The sequence below is a fragment of the Colletotrichum karsti genome (genome assembly GCF_011947395.1).
Source record: "Colletotrichum karsti strain CkLH20 chromosome Unknown Scaffold5, whole genome shotgun sequence".
Classification (NCBI taxonomy): domain Eukaryota; kingdom Fungi; phylum Ascomycota; class Sordariomycetes; order Glomerellales; family Glomerellaceae; genus Colletotrichum; species Colletotrichum karsti.
In genome coordinates this window covers 825,857-849,742 of record NW_024065905.1, presented here as the reverse complement: position 1 = coordinate 849,742, position 23,886 = coordinate 825,857, and the positions used below count along the sequence as shown (strand labels likewise).

The 23,886-nt window shown below is 51.3% G+C and overlaps 6 protein-coding genes across 6 annotated transcripts; 5 read left to right on the top strand and 1 right to left on the bottom strand.

Annotated features, from left to right (window-relative positions):
• Positions 1–1,632: 1,632 nt before the first annotated feature.
• Positions 1,633–3,623, bottom strand: CkaCkLH20_02260 (siderophore iron transporter mirb; the record flags this gene model as incomplete). Its single annotated transcript, XM_038884979.1, has 5 exons — positions 1,633–2,188; positions 2,257–2,379; positions 2,432–3,080; positions 3,134–3,351; positions 3,403–3,623. The coding sequence occupies 5 exons, from the start codon at positions 3,621–3,623 to the stop codon at positions 1,633–1,635; spliced, it is 1,767 nt and encodes a 588-aa protein (XP_038749767.1).
• Positions 3,624–6,289: 2,666 nt separating this feature from the next.
• Positions 6,290–7,932, top strand: CkaCkLH20_02259 (putative FAD dependent oxidoreductase; the record flags this gene model as incomplete). Its single annotated transcript, XM_038884978.1, has 2 exons — positions 6,290–6,883; positions 6,934–7,932. 2 exons carry the CDS (start codon positions 6,290–6,292, stop codon positions 7,930–7,932), a joined length of 1,593 nt encoding a protein of 530 aa, XP_038749766.1.
• Positions 7,933–10,414: 2,482 nt separating this feature from the next.
• Positions 10,415–14,336, top strand: CkaCkLH20_02258 (uncharacterized protein; the record flags this gene model as incomplete). Its single annotated transcript, XM_038884977.1, has 3 exons — positions 10,415–10,586; positions 10,645–10,932; positions 11,008–14,336. 3 exons carry the CDS (start codon positions 10,415–10,417, stop codon positions 14,334–14,336), a joined length of 3,789 nt encoding a protein of 1,262 aa, XP_038749765.1.
• A 1,817-nt stretch (positions 14,337–16,153) lies between these two features.
• On the top strand, positions 16,154–17,205 carry CkaCkLH20_02257 (uncharacterized protein; the record flags this gene model as incomplete). The annotated part of the gene is made up of 3 exons (XM_038884976.1): positions 16,154–16,328; positions 16,387–16,600; positions 16,662–17,205. 3 exons carry the CDS (start codon positions 16,154–16,156, stop codon positions 17,203–17,205), a joined length of 933 nt encoding a protein of 310 aa, XP_038749764.1.
• Positions 17,206–18,317: 1,112 nt separating this feature from the next.
• CkaCkLH20_02256 (oxidoreductase) lies at positions 18,318–19,613 on the top strand (the record flags this gene model as incomplete). The annotated part of the gene is made up of 1 exon (XM_038884975.1): positions 18,318–19,613. The coding sequence occupies one exon, from the start codon at positions 18,318–18,320 to the stop codon at positions 19,611–19,613; it is 1,296 nt and encodes a 431-aa protein (XP_038749763.1).
• Positions 19,614–20,981: 1,368 nt separating this feature from the next.
• CkaCkLH20_02255 (uncharacterized protein) lies at positions 20,982–22,816 on the top strand (the record flags this gene model as incomplete). Its single annotated transcript, XM_038884974.1, has 7 exons — positions 20,982–21,191; positions 21,260–21,296; positions 21,347–21,429; positions 21,482–21,566; positions 21,625–21,693; positions 21,758–22,351; positions 22,401–22,816. 7 exons carry the CDS (start codon positions 20,982–20,984, stop codon positions 22,814–22,816), a joined length of 1,494 nt encoding a protein of 497 aa, XP_038749762.1.
• Positions 22,817–23,886: the final 1,070 nt, after the last annotated feature.

Genomic DNA, 23,886 nt, shown 5'->3' with positions numbered 1-23,886 from the left:
GGCAGTCTCCTCTCTCTAAGCTTCCGTCATCGGGTGGGATCCGAGAGTCTTATAGTCTGGAGAAGCTGCGTCGCGTCTGGAACGGTTCCAGGGGCAACTGCACATCCAACTTTTCCCCGTGGGTGAACGCTCCCCGCTCTCTCCGCAGTTTCCACGTGGAGAAGAGCAGCCCCCGGCCTTCAGAATGCTAAAGACTGCCTTCTTTGGTATGATCGGAGCGGTCACGACCTGGAGGAAACATGACTCAGGGCGGGGAGCACGCCTGTCCTTGGGGGCTAGTGCCGTTGAAACGACCTCTTTCAGGCTCTTTTGCGGAGGTCACAGTGGACGCGAACACCTGCAGTGCAATTCCGGAGACACACATTGGCTGCGAAGTCCCCGGGGGTGGGCCGGGCCCGGATATCATGCGGCTTCGCTCTTGAAGGCCTACAAGATGCCAGACCCAATTGACCAACAACATAACCCGGATTTGCTCAGTTATCATCTGAATTCAATTTTTCGGCAGTAGAGACATGCAGGGAATCATTTCGAGTAATTATTAGCCCTCTTGGTCCACAGGTTGGTAGACCGACTGGACAAATTGGGCAGTGTTTGCCCTCCCGAGCTCCGTGTTCCGTGTTCCGGTTCCACTTTTACCCCGGATCCCTCCGCAAATTACCTCGGGGCCGGCAGTGTCCCAGGTTTTCGGGATCACAAGACTTAGTGGAAACTCGGCGATGCCTGCACAGGCTTCTCGTCAAGGCGTTATAGGACAATAACATGGTTGGGCATCGGTTAAGTGTTTATGTGCGAACGAATTCCTTCCTCTCAAGATTCTTCTTGGCGAAATACTAGCAAAAATCAAGCACGAGGTCAGGCGAGTCGAATGCGAAGTTCTTAGTTGCTGGCAAAGAGCCATCGACTCCGACTGTCAAGTTTTGTCAGTGCGAATTCCACACGGACATAATCGACAAGCTTTGGTAGGGTGGCTCTTGAAGCCATCAGAGACTCAAAGCCATGCGACATGTCCGGAGATCTACCGCGTCCCTGTATCATTTCGGGCGTCCTAGAGCCGGTCAAGCTTTGCAGAATATCTGCCAGCGTCAGCACATCTCGCGGGGCTTCATGCACAGATTTCGTCATTGGAAGCTTGTCGCCACGTCCACGGGTCGCCCCACGAAGAGTATGCGGAAAGACAGACCCTGCAAGCTGACGGCGTCATGGATAATGGCCCCCAGCGTGATTTTGACCTCTGCCAATATCTCGATCATGCACGACGTGCGACTATGAGGCGTTTCACTGCGTAGACATTGCTCATTAGAGAATGATATTGACAACACCAATAAACCTGCTAGATCGTCGTGCTAACCGACATTACACATCTGAAATTTCGTGTTGCTACCAACAATTTGGTAAACCACAAGAATAAACGAGTCTTGTCACGAACGGACTTTGGATCGAAGCTCTAAGAGTCTCTCGTCTTCCAGTTGGAATTGATGTACGAATATCATACTGCATGTCATTTCTGTCCTGGCATTTCTTCCATTTGTCATCTATTAAATATCTAGAAAACCGTTCAACCTTCCTGAATACACCTCAAGCGTCATCAATCATGAGAGACGCTGCAAGCGTATTCGTATCTCTAAACTGGGACTAGAATACCAGACCCTTGGTCTGCTGCTTGTCACTAAGACGGTGGTTCTTCAACAAGGAAACCCAAATGATCGAGCCAACCAGAGCCACCAACGACGCGATGATCATGATCTTTTGGGTCTCGCCGTAGGCACGAATGATGGCGTCTCTCTCGGGAGTTCCCACCGGGTAACTCAGCTGAGTCGTAAGATCTCCATAGATGGCGAGGGCTTGGCTCTTCAGTTCCTCCGGCAAGTATTTCTCCATCTTGCTGGGCATCATGTTGGTCCAAATGGCGCCGCTAATAGACTGTCCGATTGCGCCACCGACGCTGGTCACCATTGCCAGAAGAGCAAGACCAACAGCGACGTCACGATGGGGAACAGACGCCATGATGGCAATCTGCTCAACCATGACAATGGTGCCGCCTGCAAAGCTGCCGAGAACTTCGCACATAATGACAAGGCCGACAGGGGTGTCGGGCATGCGGAATTTGATCATCAGACCAGTTGAAAGCATTTGGAGGGGAATCGAGGCAAGGCCGAGCCACTTGTATCGGTCGCTGTACCGCATAAGACTGTAAGTCACAAACGTTAGTGGCTAGTGTTCTAGGGTTGAAAACCGGTATCAAGAAGTGTCACTCACAGGCCGACCGGGACAGCCCAGGCGCAAGAAACAATGTTGTAGATGTTCGTGATGAAGCCGGCCCTTGAAACGCTGAGATCGTAAACAACCTGCAGATAAGACGAAAATTGGACCTTGTAGCAACTTGGAATAGTTAGACACTGCGAATAACAGCTTAGGAGGCAGAGGGACTTACTAGAAGCTAATCCACATGTTTCCGCCCAGAAGGCATGCAGCAAGAACCGTTCTGTTTGAGAACAGCTCCCAGGGAATAAAGGTCTTAGGAGCAAGGTGCTTCTCGTAAAAGGGGAAGGCAATCAGCAAAAGGCCGCCCAAAATGATCATGACGATGATTCTGGGCTCGGACCACTTGTGAGCTTGATAGCCTGCGATGCTGAATGGCAGAAGAAGCAGGGAGAATCCTGCGACCAGAATGAGGATTCCGGCAACGTCGAACTCGATAACCCAGTATTTAGCGGATTCCCAGAACGTGCGGTTGCTCTGAGGCTTCACGTAAAGACCCAACTTCTTCGCTCGGTTCAATTGGAGCGTGAAGATGATAATGAGGGGCGCACAAATGACCGGGATGATGATGGTGAAGGCGCCGTATCCCCATCTCCAGTTGCTGCCGTCGAGGAACGCCTGGGCGGCGGCGGGTCCGGCGAAGGTGTTCGAGACGTAGGGAGTCGAGGTGAAGCCGAAAAGAATCATTCGGTTCTTGAGCGTCGAGGTGTCGGCCATGAAGATGTTGAGCACGTAGCCGATTCCGTTCATACCGGTCCAGAAGAAAGTCTGGCCCGCGGCGTATGTTTCGACATTGTTGCAGGTAGCCATAAGAACCAGGGCTGGAAGAAGTCATTAGTTCTGGAGCAATAAAACCACAATTCATGAAACGCACAAATAACGACACATCCCAACATGATGCAGAGGCCTTGCGTTCTACCGATCACGTCGATGACGCGCGCGAGCGGCAGCTTGCTGACTCCTGCCACAATGTTGGAGATGATTCCGGTTGCCGCCATCAACCCGTGAAGACCGAAGTTGCTGACGGCATATGGCAGCAGGGAGCTGGCAATTTGTTGCTGGAGGGAGTCTGTGAAGAAGACAAGCCAGATGCTGTGCTGATGTTAGTTACTCGATGCGATTTTCGTCTATGATGCTGCATACAAGACGTAGGCCACAATAAGCCATGGCTTGGTCCATGTCTGGGTCAACGCCTCAATCTTCTCGATACCGGCGAGACCACCGGTGTTGGGGTCGATATCGGAGCCGGAGTCGGGCTTCTCGTCGACGATTTCGGGGTCCTTGTCGTCGACCTGGCGGGGGGCGGGATCCTCCGAGGCAATCTCTGGGGTGCCAGCGGCTTGGTTCGAAGTCGGGAGCCCCATGATGGCGAGCGTGTCAACACAACACGACTAGGCGAATCAAGGAGGCCGATCGGATCGATGAGTTGTGTCGGTCGCAACGACGAATTCGAGATGGATGCGACAGCAAGATGGGTTCTTGTAGTCTCCAAGGAATCCTGAATCGCCAAGAGGCAGCCTGCATGGCGGGTGGGAACACCACATGGTAGTGCGCAGTTTACCGGACGCTCATCCCGCGTTGAGGAGTTCAAACGACGGTCTTGGCCATGGAAAGTAACGTCGACCGACGGCAGGCGACATGGTTCTCGGGCGGCTTCGGCCAATCTGCGCATGAAGGCAGACAGGAGACTGGTTGAGTGGCTCGCTAGAGCCCCGAAGGATCGCGATGTGGATTCGGGGGCCTAGATTGATAAGATCAAAATTTTCACGACTCACGGGGGTGGTGCCATTGGAGGATCGAAATCCATGGCACTGGGCGACGTTTGCTCTAATATGGGTATCTATTGGACGCGAATCCATTTCCGTCTTTGATGCCGATAACTCAAAGGGTACGTGGCCCGGCTCATCAGATGACAACCCAATGAAGGATGAGATGTGATATGGGTCGAGTGCATCGGGTCGTGACCTTTGGAGGCATCCAGAATGTCCATCGCGAAAGTTAGGAACAGAGAAGCGGAGAGCGCCGCGGCATATGCTCCGATACGGCGTAGAGCCTTGTGAAGCACCCAAATCCTCTCTGTCAACAGGGAATAGCATGTCTTGTCAAGATCCCTGACGGCTTGGCAAAGCTGTGTGGCCAAATACGAGCGAATTCTGAACTGTTAGACTACCCGACGCTGGCGTGAAGATTTCGTTCTGATCTTATCAGATTATCGAGGTAGAAGGTTCACCGTTGTAAGTCTCGCATCGCAGCTGGTAAATGATCAATTGATAAAGGCTCCTAGGAATACTCCTCTGACTATCTATGGAGACCGCAAGCAAAAGCGCTTGAAAACGCCGACGGACAAATGGTCGAGTCGCAGAGGCTGCAGCGCCCACCACACCACCTTGGCGGGAACACCGTCGCAGCGGCACTGGAGAACTCGTCCCAACTGTGAACTCTCCCCGCCCGGTCAATTGATGCCTGCCAGTTCGTTCTCGGCCGAAGTCTTGAGTGATTGGCTTGTCAACGAGTCCGCCCACAAGCCGTGCTGCCGGGGATGCCGTACATGATTGAAGTGCTTCTGCGATCATGTGGGGGTTAGGATAGACAAACTCACCATCGCCGGGCATGTAATTGTGGCAGACACGTTCCTAACACCAACTGATTCAGACATCACTGAGATAAGAATATTCTCTCGTCTGCGGCAGAGCAACACCAGAAGAAACATTGCGTGCGCTCCAAATCTCAGGTAGCTTCTAATCCTGAGTAGCAAGAAAAACATCCATCTGCCTGTGGATTTTAATGGCGGAAAGTTGTTCGACTTCATTGGCCAGGATGTAGACATTCGAAATCGCTGATTGGCGTATCGTAAAACCATTCCGTAGATATCTGAGCCGCGTTGGGCTTAGACTTGAGCATGGCGAGATCTGATCATGTTCCAGAATCGCAAATATACCGGTGAAGGCCGCGTCTTGCGGGGCCGGTGGGATAGCCGGCGGCGGGCATCCTTCGGCGCCGGACGTTTCGGAGGGCCCGCCGACCGGGCTCACAAGAATCATTCATATTTGACTCTGTTGACCTGCAATCCTTCTCGTGCAAAGCTTCCACTGCTTTGGGATCCCGCAAACCTATAATCACGGCGTCTTTTATAAGTTTTGCCATGTGCGTTCTTCGTAACAATCGGCCCCGTACTAGCTGAAAACCTTGGCAGACTCATCAGCGGGTAAGTGACTAACGGCAAGATTATTTACTTACACATAGGATCTTCTCCTCCGAAAACCAACACAATGGTCTCATGATTGAGTGGGATTCGACTTTGTGGTCCAATTCATCATTGTCCGCCCTTGTCCTTACTGTCCATCACCATGGCTGAATGTTGATGCCGGCCCTTATTTTCAGCGAAATCTCCTCATCCAGTCGTCGTCACACCATGACATTCACAGGAGTCACTTTTCCAAGCCGAGAAAGAGATCATTGTTAGTAGAAGAGTACTGAGCGGCCTCCACAAAATTTGAGAAGACAGAGGTCCAGCTCTGAGTCTCTGCCAACTCATTTCCTTGTTTTGGAAGAGCACGGTCGGTACACGCGAGCCGCGGGCTGCGCGGAAATCTGGGGCTCTCGATCTTGTTTCCAAAGTTGGCGCCGCGGATCTCCCGGCGTGCAGGCAATATCAGGGGCCGTGCTTCGGTGTGTAACGCTGTCGTTGTAATGCCAAGATCATACGAACTTATCACGGAAACATTCTTGATCTTCATCTCCTCTCCTTCGCATTTTACGTTGCATGCGTAATCTCCAGATGCATCGTATTCCAGAAAGGTGCAGCGTAAAGCTACGAGCTTACACTTCGAGCAGAGTGCATTGAAACCCTAAATTGCAAGTGCTATTGGGCGGTGTACTTTGCCTTGGAGAACCTGGCTCTCATCGCTGGTCTGTTGTTCAAGATGTGATTAAATACCGTTTCTCCCCTCGTGTTGAGATCTTGAGAATGAGTTGTAGATTCCCAAGCATCGGACCAGACTCAACAAGTTCCTCACACTCTTTTGCCAAAATGAAGCCTGTTCTTAGTTTCGTTTTACCTTTCCTTCCAGGGCTACTTGCCCAAGATCCTGGGTTGCCAGTCTCTAACCCCAGCATATCGTACTGGCAACTTCCTCCTCTTGACGGTATTGCCGATCATCAGTCCCAGCAACTTCCTGCCGAAGCTGATGTCGTTATCATCGGATCCGGAATGTCGGGCACCAGCATCGCGTGGCACCTCCTCAAGGACAACACCACGAGCCCTCTCAGGATCGCAATGATAGAGGCTCGACAGGCTTGTTCGGGTGCTACTGGGAGAAACGGCGGTCATATCAGGCCTTCGTCTTACTCCGAGTACGCTGGTGCTAAGGAGTCAGTATCGCAGACCGAAGCCGCCAAGATTACGAGACTCCGATCCGCTCATGTCGACGCCCTGATATCAGCGGCCAACTCCCTGCCTGAAGAGGGACGTCAGGCGGCCGAAGCTCGTGCTGTGGATAGCATTGATGCATTCTTTGACGAGAACGAATGGAAAAATGTTATGCAGCAGTTGGAGGTGTTGAAGAGAGAGGTTCCTGATGTTGGCAAAGAATGGACTATGTTTGGCAAAGAGGAGGCTCGTAACGTGAGTTCCATGGCTCAATGGTCCGCCGAAAACGACACTAACGCAGACAGATCTCTCTGCTTACAGAGACGGTGGGAATCTTGACCGGAACGCCAAAGGTTGCGGGTGCCATTTGGCCGTATCGTTTCATCACACATGCCCTGAAGGCTCTCCTGGACGACTATCCCAGCTTTTCTCTTGACACCAGCACGGCCGCCTTGAATGTTTCCTCCATTGTTGATACTTCTTCAAAGTTCAACTTTGAGGTCACCACTAGTCGAGGCAAGATCCTGGCCAAGAATGTCGTCTATGCGACGAACGCCTGGACACCCCATTTTGTCCCTGGTTTGCGGGGAGTTATTCAAGGAGGCCGGTTGCACATGAGCGCTCAACTTGGCGGAAGCGGCCTTCCGAAAGCTGGAAGTTGGCCATCTTACACTGGAAACGGCAGTCTTTCCGGAGGCCGCGCATGGTCGCTGTTCCGTAACGGCCTGGACTACATCGTCCAGATGCCCCGTAACGGAGAATACATGTTCGGAGGCGGCATCGAGGGTGACGAGCCTGGCACGGCTTTCCCTAGCGACAGCGGCCCTCCTAACCACGCTGCTGTTTCCTACCTCAACGGTGCTTTGCCGAACTACTTCGGATATGACACCTACGGAGCTGAGAGAACGGACTTTCCAGAAACCTCTGATGCCAACGTATGGCCTGGTCGAACCAAACGCGTCTGGGTGGGTATTGAAGGAAGCTCGTCTGATTCCCGGCCATACGTGGGACGCCTGCCAGAGACTGCCACAAACAGGGCCATCAGAAATACGACATCGGGAGGAGAATGGGTGTCGGCTGCTTTTGATGTCGAGGGGATGTGCTTCGCATGGCTATGTGGACGTGCCCTCAGTCAGATGATCAAGACCGGTAGCTCGGGCACGAACTCAACTGCTGGTCTCCCTGACTGGTTTCCCCAGTCATTCCTTGTTACGGAGGAACGTCTGTCCAAGGGGAATATCACCCGGCGTGGCAAGAACAACTGGATGTATCCTCGCATGGCAAATGCTCTTCGATGGTACTGAGAGTTTAACGACTAGGAGCAACTGTCATTAATATTATCTGATTCCCTGCGGCGTTTGGGATCATCTCGGACAATACCCTCGCGGTGAAAGCTTTTAGGCTTTGGAGGCGCAATGTAGAATCCCGACCCGGAAGGTTGCCGTGTTCCACGGAACCGTCGCCACCATTGGGTGGCGTTAGAAAATGAGAACCTTGCTACTAGAGGTTTCTCCGATATTTAATTCTAAGACAGATATATGAAGAAATGTTCCCCTCTGCCAGTACACTTTTCATATCAGCTGTATAATTGTATCACCATCACCCGTCGATAAGACCTACACGCAACCCCTTTGTGACTATGGATCCGTTTCAAAACCTACCGGCAGAAATTCGACTACAAGTTGTGGAAAGCATAGATACGCGAGAGGACGTCGCTGCGCTTAGCCTAGCGTCTCCGGCTGTATTCCAACAATGTCAGGTCGACAGGGCTTCTATCAAGCGTACTTTTGTCGCCAAGGACCTTGATAACGGGCTCATCGATGACGCCATGGCTATTATCACCTTCCCAAGGTGGAATCTCGGTACTGAAGATCGAAAGCCATTCGTTCATGCTCACTTAACAAGATGGGCATCCGGCGAACTATCGATCGAGCCACACAAGGCAGACATACTGCTTCTCCTGAAGCTCGACGCCCTCTGTCAGTATATCTGGCTTTACATTGACGACTACCTTTCTAAATCCACTGCTTGTTCACTACCGAAGGCCTACAAGTCAATGCCGCGAATACCACGCAAGTCAACAGTCGCAGGTTTCACAAGGAGAGGTCTCATATGGCCATGGCAACGCAGAAAATTCGATATTACAAAGCTCACTGAAGGAGAGAAGACAAGAGTTTTCCGAGCCTTTCTTCACTATGAGATCTTATGCAAAGTATACGGACCCCAGAGGGATGAGCGGATCAACTTTCTTCAGAAACCTTCACCGTCCAACGCAAATACCCTTCAGGGGTTTCATGGTCTATCTGGGCCCTTAACCTATTGGAAATGGGACATACTCTTCAGTTACAGCTTAGCTCAGGCTTCAGAGGCAGATCTGGATCTTTTGGCATGCGTCCGCGAGTATCTTCTCACTCTTTACTATGGCCTTATCTCCAGCGACCTGACGGTTCGCAAAGCGAAAATCAAGCATCCGGAGTTTGAGAATTCGCCCTTTCTCAACCCCAATAATTTTGCGAAATGTTACAGCACTGATCATCTCATCTCTATGATGGCCAGCGGTGGCTTTGATCTCGTCACCAGCATGCTTCGACTTGATCGTAGCAAGCTGAAACCTTTCTTGAAAAGGTTCTCTAATAGTCTTGCGGCAAGAAACACAGAGCAGGTGGATGTTTCCCACCCAGTCTTCCAACTCCCTAGAGCACCCACAGGAGGACATACGTCGGATTGGTGGAACTGTGATGGCTTCACACGGCTGATGAGACAAAGAGCATATGCATTGTTTGAAGACAATCGCTTTTACCCGGGTATAGGCAGATTGCCAACATTTGACGAATATAAGGAGTGTTGCCGGCTCCGAGGATTCTGTCCACCTCCCAATCGTACTTTTCCAGCTGGTACTCAACTGATAGCATACGGAGCAACAAAGCACAACTGCCTTGGCAACAAATTGAACCCCTTCTGGGATAAAGATTCTTGCTAGAGTAGTTGGTATAAAGGGAGATATCCGCACGCTGTAGAGAGTGAGGTTCCGGACGTCAATCAGATGGTGAAAGTTGGGCTTTTTGGAGGGCTGAGGCCCACGCTGGGGAAATCAGATATAGATCTGGAGGTTTGCGGCCTTGATGCCCTCTTTTTTACATACAATACATCCATAATTTCAACAGTATTTTAGAGCCCTTACAAGGACTACAAAACCCACGGATAAACGGCCTATGGCCTTCCCCTGTGTTTATCCACATCCTCAAAGCTGGAATTCATTCCAAACGATCAGACAAGGAAGGTGCTTCATTCGAAAGAGTGCCTGCAGCCTGCTATTCAATGCAGAAGCGAGGGAAGCGGTCTGGTGGCATGGGTTTGGGACTTTGGTTTAAGGGTGGTAAGATCAGGCTGGCGGTTGTCACGTTCAAAGCGGGCACTTTACGTGTGAAGGCCATTTTGCTAGCGATTCTTGCGGTCATTTATCTTCCTGCGCCCACCTATTAGCCCTTTTCGATTGCTCCAGCGTCATCAGCCGCCCGTATGGTACCGATTGTTGAGTATTTGAGATGACACGTTGGTTGGGAATCTATTTAAGTAGGTACCCCAAGTGAGGCAGACTCACAACTGCGCCTCCATCAGTTCCTTCAATTGGTGGATCAAATTAGAATCATTCCAGGGTCTAGAATAAACTTATCAGTTGATTACTAGCGTGTTGTGCCGGCAATCGGCCTAAAGGCAACCGTCCCTTTCTGCCATTATGATTATGTTCCATTAACATAATCTCTTTCTTCCCGTTGCGCCAACATCATGGAGCCTTCCCGTGGGCATCGCGCACATGCGCCCGAGGATTTCGGGATCGAGTTTGATGAGCTTCCAGCTCTATCCCTGAGCTTTCCCAGCCAGTCAACGCAATACTCAAACCGTAACAGCGAAGAAGGATCAATAACCAATTCTCAAGATCCACCGGAGCGCACCAACAGTACGAAGTCAACAGCCTTTTTTTCAAAGTTCAAGGACTAATCTCTTTTGCAACGCAGAATATGTGAGCTCTAAGGCTGATCCGGTCCTCGAAACATTGTTGGACAAAACTGCCTCGAGCGCTGAGGAGGGAAATGAAGCCCCGCGAACGGCGCGTGAGCACCAAACCCCGAACTGGACGCCGAAGTGGCTTCGAACCACGACTCTGGGCCTTTTCGCCGGGCTCTTTCTTCTTTTCGCCCTTTGTCTTGCTGCATTACTGGGATACTCCCTCCACCGCGACGGCCTGTTCAACATCGGTGACGGCACAACTCAGCTGTACGTGTGGAGATTTGGCCCTACCGCTAGTAAGATGTCCCTAACCATCCCATGATGCAGGTTACATCTTTGATGGCAAGGTTACTAACATTACTTCCGCTCAGCTCTCACTTTGACGGCAATTTTCTGGACCAGAGTCGAGTTTCAGGCTATGCTGTATTTGCCATGGATATCACTCGGCGGCAGCAAGCCTCTCACGAAGGAAACCTTGACACTTGACTACACAACCATGCTATCGCCCATGGTTCTTCGGCGGTCGTGGCGCGAGAAACACTATTTTGTCTTCTTCACCGTCCTTGTTTCTTTTCTACTCAAGGCCCAAGTCCTGTTTGCTCCCAGCTTGTTCAGCATTTCCATTCAAAGGGCTGATCATGACGTCGACATCAGCCTCCGCGACATATTTGACCTGGACATTGACAATGAGGGTCTGGAAGAAAGCACCGCCTACTACATGTCGAAAGCACTTCGAAATTTCGATGTACGTCCGCCCTATGGTGTCACCAACAACCTTGCCTATCAGACATTCACCAGATCCGATGGTTCACGTGGAACAGTCAACGAACCATTGACGGCGATTGTGGATGGTCTCTTTACGGGCGTGGAGTGTCTGAAGCTTCAAAACCACCTTATTGCGGACCAACATCGCAAGGAGCCTGGCTTGAGCGGGGAAGACGTGCAACAGTTAATAGTCAGCCTCGCCCTTCAGTTTGAAGGCTGTGAAGATTATATGCGATTCGGCGACTTGGAAATTCTTTTTACGAAGACGAACGATTACGACGCGACCTGGGTGCTGAACTCCAATCTGGCGCCTGATCGGCCTTGTTCCAACTTACCGCAGCAGAGCCCCCAGTTTGTATACTTCGCCGGCGTCTTGCGGCAATCGCCCGACGACAAATTCAAGGTGGAGGTTGTGAACCAAGCCGCTGTGCTCTGTGCGTCGAATGCATCGATAGCCAAGGTTCAAGTCATCGACGATGGGATCGACCCGAAGGTCACGCTGCTCCCGGACCAACCTCGTACCCCGGTGGCGGCCAACTTTTGGAAAATGATTGCCAGCGCAGTGCCGCCAATGTATAACGATGTGGACGATGGCCATACGAACAAAGCGCCAGTTGAGGCCCTGGCCAACGTACTCCTCGACATGGAGCTTCCAGTGGAGAGCTATGACAGCGAGTTGATGCATCAATCCGTATCAAAGCTCTTTGAAGCCTTGGGTCCTCTTGTCGGTCACTATCGACTTCGTCAGCCCATCAACGACACCATAACCGGATCCGCAACAATGGCTAGACCTCGGTTACTCGTCACTCCTTGGATTTGTGCATCGATGCTGACCATTTTCTGCATCGTGTCGTACATAGCAGGATTCGCGGCGTGGAGGCACTCAGGCAACGCCCAAAGGTGGGCCAAAAACCCCACGACAATTTTGGGGACTTTACATTATTTCTACCAGAATCCAGAGGTCATGGCCCAGGTTGAATCCCTACTCCCGCTGGAAACTCTGATGACTTTATGGAGTCATAACAAATTCACACCTTTGGTTTTGCGATCATGGGTGCGACTAGCGTTTCTCATCGTCAACACGGTCGTCGTTGGATGTCTCGTCACGCTGCTCCTGCTATCAAACTCCAACCATGGACTCACAGATGTGAACGTCGAAGGGTACTCGCACTTCGTTTGGGCGTCTCTCCCAGCCTTTGTGGCCCTTGGCATCGCTTTATACATCAGCTCGCTTGATCGGATCCTCAGAGAACTTTCCATACTTTACAGAGCTTCTGCAAAACCCAGTGGCATCCGGGATCTTAACTACTCTCTCCTGGAAATGACAGGGATCCGAGCACTGTTCTTTTCCCTGCGCCGGCGTATATGGAGCACGAGTCTCTCTCAAGTGCTTGTGATAGTCTGCAGCCTGCTGACGTCACTGGCATCGGTTCTCTTCACAGCGACCATGACCCCGATGTCAAGCACTACTAATCTCCGGCAGGACACATCGTTCAGCCCCCGGAGATCGAATTTCGCTTACGGCGCGGACAAGAACTATCTTGCAACGCAAAGAGCCGTTGCAAGTGTTTTGCTGAGCCAAGGCGACGGAAACTTGACTTTTTCGAGGAATACGTATGATGACATGATTTTCAACGTCTATTCAACAGAAGACGCCTTAGACGATTCCACGGACTTGTCGGTCAGCGCCACCATCCCAGCAACAAGGCTTGAGGGAAGGTGTTCAAGGATTCCACGCGATACGTACGACATTGGAGTTGCCGAAAGCCCTAACGGCAATCCAGCCCCTTACTTCGCCCAATCGCTCGTCTGCAATGGCACCGAACACCCTTCTATCCGCGGTAGGGAATTCATATATGTGCTGAGAACGGACGATGACCCGGCCGGCTCGACTTACTTCGCCGACGTGGTTAACCCACCTGTCGAGCTGAACCTCCTATCGAAGCATCACTGTAAGAAAGAGTTCAATGAGACAGCAATGTTCTATCTTTACCCGGCAACGTCACGGGTCTACAAGCTCGTCTGGGGTGAGTTTTCTCAAGACGCGGGCGAGCTGAAATTTTTCTCCGCCTGGGAATGCGATTACTCCTGGTACGACGTGGCGACCGAGGTCAACCTGGTAATCGTCGATGGCGCGCTTAGCATCGACCCCCAAAGACCTCCCCGGCCGAACTTGGAAACTTCCAGGCCGCGCGATGTGCCTCTGGATGTGCCGTACACCGGAGAGGTCTACGATCTATTCCAGGACAACCTGTTCCCGACAATCGTTAGAAACGGGACGAGTGAGAAAGCAACGCGATTCGCATCCCTAGTGCAGCCGAACGGTCCGCTGCCAAAGGAGATTTTTGGCGACCCGGAACGGGAGATGGAAGTGCTGGAGCACGCGAATCACATTTTCGCCTTTGCCGCCGCGAACATTGCTAGCCGACACAACAGAGCGGGCAATGGTCTGAACTCAACCGCGTTGTCTGATGTGCCCGACCCCGAAAGTCTGCCTTCCGTGGAGGCGCGGCTCTGGCAAAACGACCGGCACCGACTCGTGCAAAGTCCAGGAGTTACGTATGCTTTGGTGGCAATACTAGGACTAGTCATCTTCGTCCTTGTTTGGAGCTCGCTCTCCGACATGGTTGCGCGGCATCGCAGAGAGACGCACAGGTGGCTGCTGGAAATGGATATCAGGGACCTGGCACCCGAAGGGTTCCGAAGCATTGCAGCGATGGTTGTTTTGTTACGCGACTCCAACGTTTTGGGCTTCTTTTCTCCAGATTCTGGGGCCATGTCATCCAAAGAGCTTGCTGCTAGTTTAGGTGATCTCCACTTCCGCTTGGGATGGTTCAGAGATGAAAAGAAGGAGGAAATGGTATTCACCATAGGTATTGATGATGGTGACGGGTTCAGGTTCATGGGCGGTAAGAACGATTTGGGGAAGGAGTAACTCTTACATTGATACAAGTTGAATTAGTCTTGCCCAGATTTAACGTTCATGGGTCGCCCTATCTAGTAGACTGAGCAAATCGCACATGATTTTCTATCTGTGTCGTCTCCAGCGATTTCGTTCATCACTGCTCGCCCCCCTGCGTCTCAGCTGGTCCTTCGGTTCAGTCTATCTCAGTCTGCTCAGTATCTTCAGAATTCCCACTGCTGGTGCTATTGTAGAAGGTCTTCCATCCCTCAAAGTGACTCAAAAGATGCTCTATTGCAGTAAGTACCTCCCAAAGCCTACTGTAGGAGCCGTCTTCTACAAGATCCTGCGTTTGAACTGTTATCTTCCACATAGGCCTCAAGATCGCCATGATCTCTGCCAACTGCAGCCAGTCATTAGCAGCCAAGGCATCTTGGAATGGTACAGGATCTTTAACATTCTGAGAAGAACAGAAACCCTCTACTTCATCTTTGAGGCGAATATCAGGCTCAATCACAAGGTATGTGGAGTTTCATCTCGCGGCATTGTCTTGGATTGATTCAACTTCTGTAGATATCTGCTGAGAGAACAGAATATCACCAGACTGATCAGAAGCTTCTGATATCTTGTGAGATAGGATTTTGAACCTCTGCATATTTTGCAGCGAAGGTCTAATGAACTTCACAACATTATGAAGCTTGCCAATAAGAGAGTAAAACATACATTTATGATCAGGCGAAATCTGCCCCTGCCCTTGACTACGAATTCGAGAACCAACGGGATCTTCGTTTCTACGTGCTAAACCACTTAAGATTGTCCTGAGACTTTCTTGGATCAGCGCAGGTACTCAGTTAGCTGCAGCGAACAGACCTCGTAATTATACCTACTTCAACACCACTATTGAATAAGCGCAGATTCTGTCAGAAACAACAGCCATGATCTATTCGAGCAACCCCGGCAAGGTGCTCGTCTGTCCTCGGCAGACGAGATCTCCGTATGGGCCGTGAAATAACGCAGGACCGTCCCCCTTGTTCTAAGCTCTGCTGTTTACTGGACTTTTTCCGCATGTGTAATTCACCTGATAAGCTCATGAGTATCCGTTCTTGATGTTCCTCGACATGGTATCGTCCTCGTGGCCGGATGCAGGCTCATCCGAACGGTCTCTCCACAAACCACCCTGTGCGTTGTTCTCATCTAGCAAAGCCACATGCAAGTGGTATATATCGGAGACGTCGTGATCCGGACTCGACTTTGATTAGCGTCACGTCAATTGACCACGTCTCTGGGTTATGTTCGTCAGATCTTTGCCTTTGTCGTGCTGGCGCGTGATGGTACCGCGAGCTTGGGTATCAGTCAAACCGTACCCCAGGATTCGGACCGCTGACTTAGCATCCGGATATCTCGAAGCCGGCACTCCATCGGCTTCTGCCCACCAATGAGAAAGTTCGTAATTCACATGGTCTAAGCTATTGTCTTGAACTGGACAATGATTTCCCCGGGTTGGGGCGTTCCCGGCGCTAGTGCCTGTGGATTGCTAGCTTCAGAATAGTCAGTAAACACAGTTGGTGTCAAAGCTTGACGTGACGATCATTCCAGTTCTCACGTACGCTAGGCGACATCAAGTCAGGTTCTTACGTTTTTGGCTTCGCTAGGCAAACAAACAATTACGGGAGAATGATGATGAGGGCGGTATGATGAGAGCGGTAATCTGTTTGCATTGTATTGGGTGAAGCATTTAAGGTGAACATGTTTCCCCCAGAGCTGAGGGTGACAATCCGACCAACGAGCAGCTTCATAGTTCGGATTATCTGCTTTGTACATTCGCAGAAGAATATCATTAACCGTTCATAATGCATTACAGAAGCATCACGGTAGCGTTGGCCGCAGTGTGCGGTGTTGCCGCTCAGCGTCCCGCCGATACCCCGATTTGCGACTACTACACCACAGCGCTGCTGAAGAACAACACTGCTCAGAATCAGTACACTCTGCTTACCCTTCTCGTCAACACTGTTGTCATTGGAAACTGTGAGAAACCAGACCCAGAAATCACCAGAAGAGATGACATACTGACCCAAAGCGACAGACACAACACCCAATGTCGGAGTCAAGGTTCCTGGTATCTTGGCCGCCGGCAACTACAACGGCGCGGATGTGAACCTGTTGCCTTACTTCAACGGCGGCCTGGCTTCCTCGAACCGCGGAGGCAGCTCCGGAGTGTCGGTCAACTTCCTCGATGGCGGTGGCGCTGCGCCTCTGATGAAGAACATGCCCGCCAACGATGACAAGTCCAACCAATAGTAAGCAGCTGAACTATCCACTCTCTCCTCGCAATCAATATCCTGACATGGAGTCTACCAGCTTCCTCTTGACTCATCTCTACCAATTCTTCGGCGCTCTGCTTGGTTGCACCCAATACGGAATGGTTGGATTTCCTTCTTACGATGGCCATGCGTCCATGTACCAGGTCCACAAGTTCATGGACTTGGACGTGAACGAAGTCGGATACTTCATCCAGCAAGTTGCCATGGCCGGCGCTTCTTTCGGAGTCGCCCAAGATGACCTCAAGGCCGTCGGCATGGCACTCAACCAGCTCTTCGGAATGCGCTGCAGCCCGCCGGCTGTGGCCATTCCCGCTCAAGGCCCGCAGCTCCAGGCCATCTGCATCGAGAACTCCTGCCCCGTTTCGCCGAATGCCACATGTGCCAGCTATGAGCCAGCCATGGCGCCCAGCAACTCGACAGGAGGAGGTATGAATGCGACGGGCACAATGACCGGCACTGCTTCGACATCAATGGCGACTGCGACGGGAACAATGGTGCCGAGCACTGTTCCAACGGCTGGTGCTGCTATTCAGGGCGTCAGCTTGGCTGCTGTTGCCGGAATCTTTGCCCTGCTGCTTTGAGACTTGTGCAAAGCACAGTAGGCTTGTGGCTCTTTTAGGCCTCATGTACATGTATTGGTCAAAGACTGCGACCCAGTTTCATCTCATATATAACTAGGCACTCGTACCATAATATTCATCATCATGTTGTTGAAGTGCAGTAGTATTCATCTGTGCAACTATGAGAGTAAAGCTGCTAGACCGCCTTGTCTGCGCATTTTGACGCACGGAAATTCCTTGCTGTTGAGCTCTTAGAAAGGAAACCGCTACTTATTATCCAGTTTCAATGGTACACCGAAAAATCTCCAAGATCACACCAATAATGTCAATGTTTCAATGGATAGATAGGTATGATATTTACAGAAATTTCAACTGCTTCCAGCATTTGAAGTGAGAATAGGATTTCTTGGTGTAGGGATGTCCATCCTCATTTATAACTCCGGTGACGTCTGATTGGATGGGACCATGCCCGGCATTCTCTTCCTACGACAAGCTCTTATTAGACCTCAACATACAAGAGAACAAGAACGAACAGAAACGAACAAAAACACAAGTCGCCCTGTTCTCGCTTGGACTAGTTGAATTTTACGACACATTTTAGGAGTCTCATGAAGTACGCGTCGCTGTGCCACACTTAGTAACCCGGTCGGCTTAACTCTCGCCTGAAGGCCGACCGTCGACGGCGATTTCAAGGCCGAGCCGTAGATGGCTGCTGACGCCGAAGTGTTTCACTGATTTCCTTTTCCCCAACGCACACCGGTCCTTGACTCAGAGCGGTCAATGCAGCTACCAGCCAAATTAGTGGCTGCGGAATCCGGCTCCGACTATTTGACGTCACATATGGTACAGCTCCCTTTGTAAAGCCCGAAATGGACTCGGTGTGCGGGCTTGAGGCATCGCCGAGGTCCTCTCGTGCGACGGCGCCGTCGCGCCAATGCCATCACCACTCGTCCGTACCTTGTGACGCGAATCGTGTCTTGACAGCTTGTCGTCTGGTGATATCTGTTAACATAAGTGGTATATTAAGCGACATGCCCAGTTGGTTTGGTCAAGAGTATTTACTTCGTCTGTAAGCAATCTCAAACCCCACACCAAACTTTCTCCATCTTATTACATCACGACTATTCTACCTCATGTCTTCACAATCTTCTTTGAAAGTCCTCATCGTTGGCGGTGGCATCGGCGGCCCGGCGCTGGCTTTTTGGCTGGCGCAGCTGGGTCACGATGTGACCATCGTTGAAAGAAACCCGGACTTGCGCGCGAGTGGTCAACAGATCGACATTCGCGGCCAGGGGGTCTCGGTCATTCGCCTCATGGGTATTGAGCCCGACATTCGCGCCAAGGTCGTCAACGAGGCAGGCATCCGGTTCGTCAATAGGGCTGGCAAGACGCAAGCCGTCTTTGAAGCGAACAAGACCGGGGTGGGAAGACAAAGCTTTACCTCGGAATTCGAGATCATGCGCGGCGACCTTGTGAGGCTTCTCTTCGATAGGACGCAGCCGCTCGGTGTCAAGTACATCTTCGGCAACACCATCGAGTCCCTTGAACAAGACACCGACTCTGTCACCGTACGCTTGACTGATGGCACTACTGGCACGTATGATCTCGTTGTTGGTGCCGACGGCCAGGGTTCCAGAACACGGCGGCTCATGCTTGGCCCTGGAGAGAAAGACCCTTTCGTCCCGTTCAACCTGCACACAGCACTCTTCACTGTGCCAAGGGAGAAGACCGATGACAACTACGCGACTGTATGCCTGCTTCCCAAGCAGAGGATGATGATGACCAGGACCGACAATCCCCACACCAGTCAGGTGTACATGGGTATGGTGCCACAAGACAAGGAAAGCGACAGGCTTCTACTGGAGGCGCAGAAGAACCGGGACCTCGAGGCTCAAAAGCGCATCTGGATCGAGATGTTCAAAGACGCCGGCTGGCAGGCCCCTCGCTTCCTGGAAGCCCTGGAGGAAGGCGGTGTCTCGGACGACTTCTACAACTTCCAGATCGGACAAGTCCGGATGGACAAGTGGTACAAGAACCGTGTTGTTCTTCTCGGTGACGCTGGCTACGGGCCGAGTCCCATGAGTGGAAAGGGCACGACGTCTGCGTTCGTGGGCGCATACGTTATCGCCGGTGAGATCACCAAGCACTGCACTGGACCTTCGGCGAAAGACGGCATTCCTGCTGCGCTCGAGGCGTATGACAAGGCTATGAGACCCTTCATGAAGACGGTGCAGGACATCAGCTTCAGACCAAATCTGCTTTACCCAAAGTCGGCGTGGGGGATTACCGTCATCAACACCATCCTGTGGCTCGTCTCATCGCTCAAGATTGACAAGCTCTTTCAAAAGTTGCAGTCCGATGATGTTGAAGGTTGGCAACTGCCTGATTACCCTGCGTTGCCAGTCAAGGGCACGAAGAAAGCTGCTTGAAGGAGGGATCAAATGTAATTTAATGACGTTAGGCGTTTATCGTGTGCTGGGATGACTGCACCGCTCAATTTTTACTGTTCTTGGAAATTGCAATTGCATATTTTCACATCCGCGCACAGTGACAACAACTTCGCTCAATTTTTACTGTTTCTGGAAGTTGCGATTGCACACTCTCGCATCCGCGTAAGGCACTGGTACAACTTCAACGCTCATTTTTTACTGTTTTTGGAAGTAGCAATTGCATGTTCTCACATCGCTGTCCTAGGAACCCGAATTGCGGCCTGGATTCGCGACCGCAGGCCTGGCCTCGGCCGCCGGCTAATCGTGATGGCTTAGGCGATCGTCACTTGGCGGGAACCTTAGATAGTGAAGTAGAGCCACAAACACCAGCGGAAATCAGAACGGCAATTAGGGAAACAGAAACAGCAATAATAATAGCGATAGCTACAAGCAAGCAGTGAGAATTTTATCTCGCGGGATTACTGACTTTTGTGATGGTTACTCTCAATTCACCAGGGAATGGGATCTTGGCTCTTTACTGCGTAGTACATGTAGTATTCATCTTGATAATGGATGGTGTAACAGTCTATTGGTGAAGGGTCGGCCAATGATAAGGTATTGGTTTGATGAGTTTCTAGGTCATACGTGAGTAGACTGTGCTGGATCATCAAAAGGCGAAGAGAATAACCAATAGAGATGGACTCTAGATAGATGCAATGGAGGTTCTACGACCTGTTCAGTCTTGGCACGCGGGCTTTCGGACGTTCGACTACGTTGTGAGACCCCGCCTAAGGCCCAGATATGCACAGCGTCAAGGTTGTCAACGCAACGCCAAGGATGGCCTGTTCAACACAAACCCTACGGCACTTTGGTTTTAGCTACCACATGCCGGGAAGATTAAACATCCAGAAACAGTTCCTGCAGTATGCCGTCCACTAATCTGCCGCCCTCATCATTCTCAATCGTGTCTTTGAGACATTGTCTGCCTATATGGGTCTTTCAGACCACAATGTTGACTAGCAATCTCGGCGTCTGCCGAAAGTCCGCTCCGCGCCGTGCTCGTCGACCCGTAACACCATCAGCAATATCCACCATCCGCATTATGAACTTCATCGCGTGAATCGACGTATCACGGCGGCGACCCTTACTTAAGGTCTGTTAAGCCCTTAAAGTTTTAGAGTTTTGCCATCATTCTGTACGTCAACCATCGGCATACAGACGAACCACTTCGACTTGAAAGCCCCTTCTAAGTTCTGATTTTCGTTCCTTCTTTCCCGCCACGGGGAGGCAGCATTTCGTCCGAAATTGACAATAGGCAACTCTTGGATGCGCCAGAACATGGCATCAATACTGCCCACAACTATACGCATGGATGCGTCTCTGTTGAGATGGTCGCATGTGACTTCGACGGCAAGTCTTGTACTTCTAACGACACTTCTTCTGGGAGTGCTGTACAAGGCCACTTCCCGAGCGGTCAAAATCCCGAAGCCTCTTGATGAGGAAGTACCCAATCTCTGGAGCAGAAAGCAGGCATTCTTCACAGATGCAAGGAGACTGTTGGAGAAGTACCACCACCGGGTATGTCAAGAATCAGCATAAAGAAACTTACGATATCACATACATGATTCAGCTAACGCCTCTGTTAGTTCAAAAGCCAACCTTTCGGCATCGACGCCATGGATGGTATTGTTAGACATTCTAGCTAAGAAGAGGCTCCGGTTAACATCCAGCAGGGCTAAACATCGTGCTTCCACTGGAAACCATGGATGAGCTGAAAAGCAATCCGGCCGTAGAATTTAGAGCAACCATCGAGCGTGTGAGTTGCTTTGAGCCTTTGCCCAGTGAAGTGATGCTTACCATTATGAAAGGAGTTCTTGACACCATACACCGGCGTCGGACAGATCTATGACTGGGGCGTACACGAGATTCGGGCGAGGATGAATCCGACTTTGGGTACGTGGTGTACGATATCACTATTTGGTGCAATAAGTCAAACTTACTCTAAAGCCAGGTGCTTATGTCCCGATATTCCACAATCTCATTCAGGGCCATCTCGAGAAGTCGTTTGGAAGCCCGGCAGGTATGTTCCGACAGCCGACCCTTTCGAGTCTCTCTTCATGACCGCGCTGACACCGCGCTTTCAGAATGGACAACGTTCAAACCTCACGAGCACATCGTTGAGCTGGTGGCGATTCTGTCAGCCAGGATCATGCAGGGCGAGGACGCTGCTCGAAACCCCGCCTGGATCAAATTTGCGCTATCCTTTGTCAACACCGCGGTCGAATACGGCACCGCTCTCAAGCCGTGGCCCAAGTTCTTACGCCCAGTTGTCAAGAACTTCCTCCCCGAACGTGTCGAGATGGAGAAGCGTAAAGCGGAGGGTCGCGAAATCGTCGCCAAAGCCATGGCGAACCGGAGGGCGGCGGGGCCGGAGAACCCTCCAACGATGATGGATCACCTTTCGACTGGAGACCACGCCAACAAGGCTGATGACCTGGAGTTGCAGCTTTGGCTTCAGATGGCTCTAGCTGCGGTGAGTATTCATACTACGTCGTCCACAATGACCCAGGTCCTGTACGATCTTGCCGCCAACCCGGAGTACACCAAAGAGCTTCGCGCAGAAGTAGAGGAGGTTCTGGCGCAGTCTGGGGGCGTCTTTACCAAGCAATCGCTCGGGGAGTTGAAGAAACTCGACAGCTGGATCAAGGAGAGCTTCAGAATGGGGGGTCCAGATCTTGGTAAGTCGCTGGCCTGCTTCAGAACTGAATGAACTCTAACAATCCGAAGCCACGTTCCAGCGTTTGACTTTGGAGCCGTTGACGCTCAAGGACGGGACCTACATCCCCGTCGGTACGAAACTGGAAGTCCCTACTGCCGCCGTCAATTACAACCCGGCCATCTACCCCAATCCGGATACGTTTGATGGCCTGCGGTCGTACCGAATGCGTCAAGAGGAGGGCATGGCGCACAAGCACTCATTTGTGAGCGTCTCGCGTAATGAACTTGGTTGGGGTTTCGGGAAGCATGCTTGTCCAGGCAGATTTTTTTCCGACATCGTGATCAAGTTGACCTTTGCGGAGCTGCTCTTGAACTACGATATCAAGAACTTGGATGGACAACCGAGGCCTAAGAACACCGACTTTGGGTTGGTTGTGATGCCTGATTCGGAACACCAGGTGTTGGTCAGAGCGAGGACGACATAAGGTAACACATGTGACCCTGGATCAGGCCTTTTCCGTCAAAGTCTCCGGAATGTTTCGTAATGTCTGGTCTGCGGGTTGTAACTAAAAGATGGACAGATTTTAAAGTAATTGACTATCAATGGCACCCTCAACTTCTTTGCTTAATGATGTCGTGTTTCGAATTGCTAGCAACTTTCGGCCGAGCGGGCGGTAAGGAACATTTGATGTCGTTGAACTTAGCTTTCAAGAACATTCGTCTTGTGAAATAAGGACACCAGTGTCATGGAATTGAATTCGAACATGCGTGTTTATGGTTCCATCGTTGCCGTCGTTGCCGTTAGTGGGGTCCGTTGCTTCCGTGGTTCATCTCATGCTCATGGTATGATGTGTGAACGATTGACACGGCTAACCACCCGAATGTCGTGGATAGTGACATTCGTATGAATGTTTTGTGTTCAAATGCATCAATGAAGACCTCTATCAATCATCATTCTCGCCGTGAATGTTCAGGCTCTTCTTCGCGCGTAAGCTCATGGGGTTCAGGTTGAACAATCACTTTGTGTAAGACACACAGCCCGTCGCTGCCAACCGTGAAAAAGATGTGACAGCTGGCACCTTCTCCAAAGTCAGAGATCCACTTTAATTTCACTCCCAGCGTTGGAGACACTCTGGCGCCAAAATGAGATTTCGAGTTGCGCACACATCTCACGACACCTCAACACCAACAACACATCGTCAACAAGACGAAATGAGCAAAAAGACAAGCTGTGGGACTTGAACCCAACCCGATTTGAACGGATAACATCTTGAGAGCGGTTATCCGTATGCCGCGCAATTTCGTGAATCGCTGGAGTCGAACGCGCTGCCGTTGCGCCATAGGTCCTTGGTGACCGGCGAGGCCGAATTTGGACACATGAACCTTGCGTGCGGGGGAGAAGGGACGACAGCGGAGACATCTCGGCGAACGGGCACCGGTGTGACCCGTCATCGCGTCGAGAATCGAGAAGTTGGGTGTTCCTTGTTGTCCGTTGAGATCGGCCGAGGCTCTCATGTGTGTTTGGGCTTGACTGTAACTACTGGTCAGCCATTTC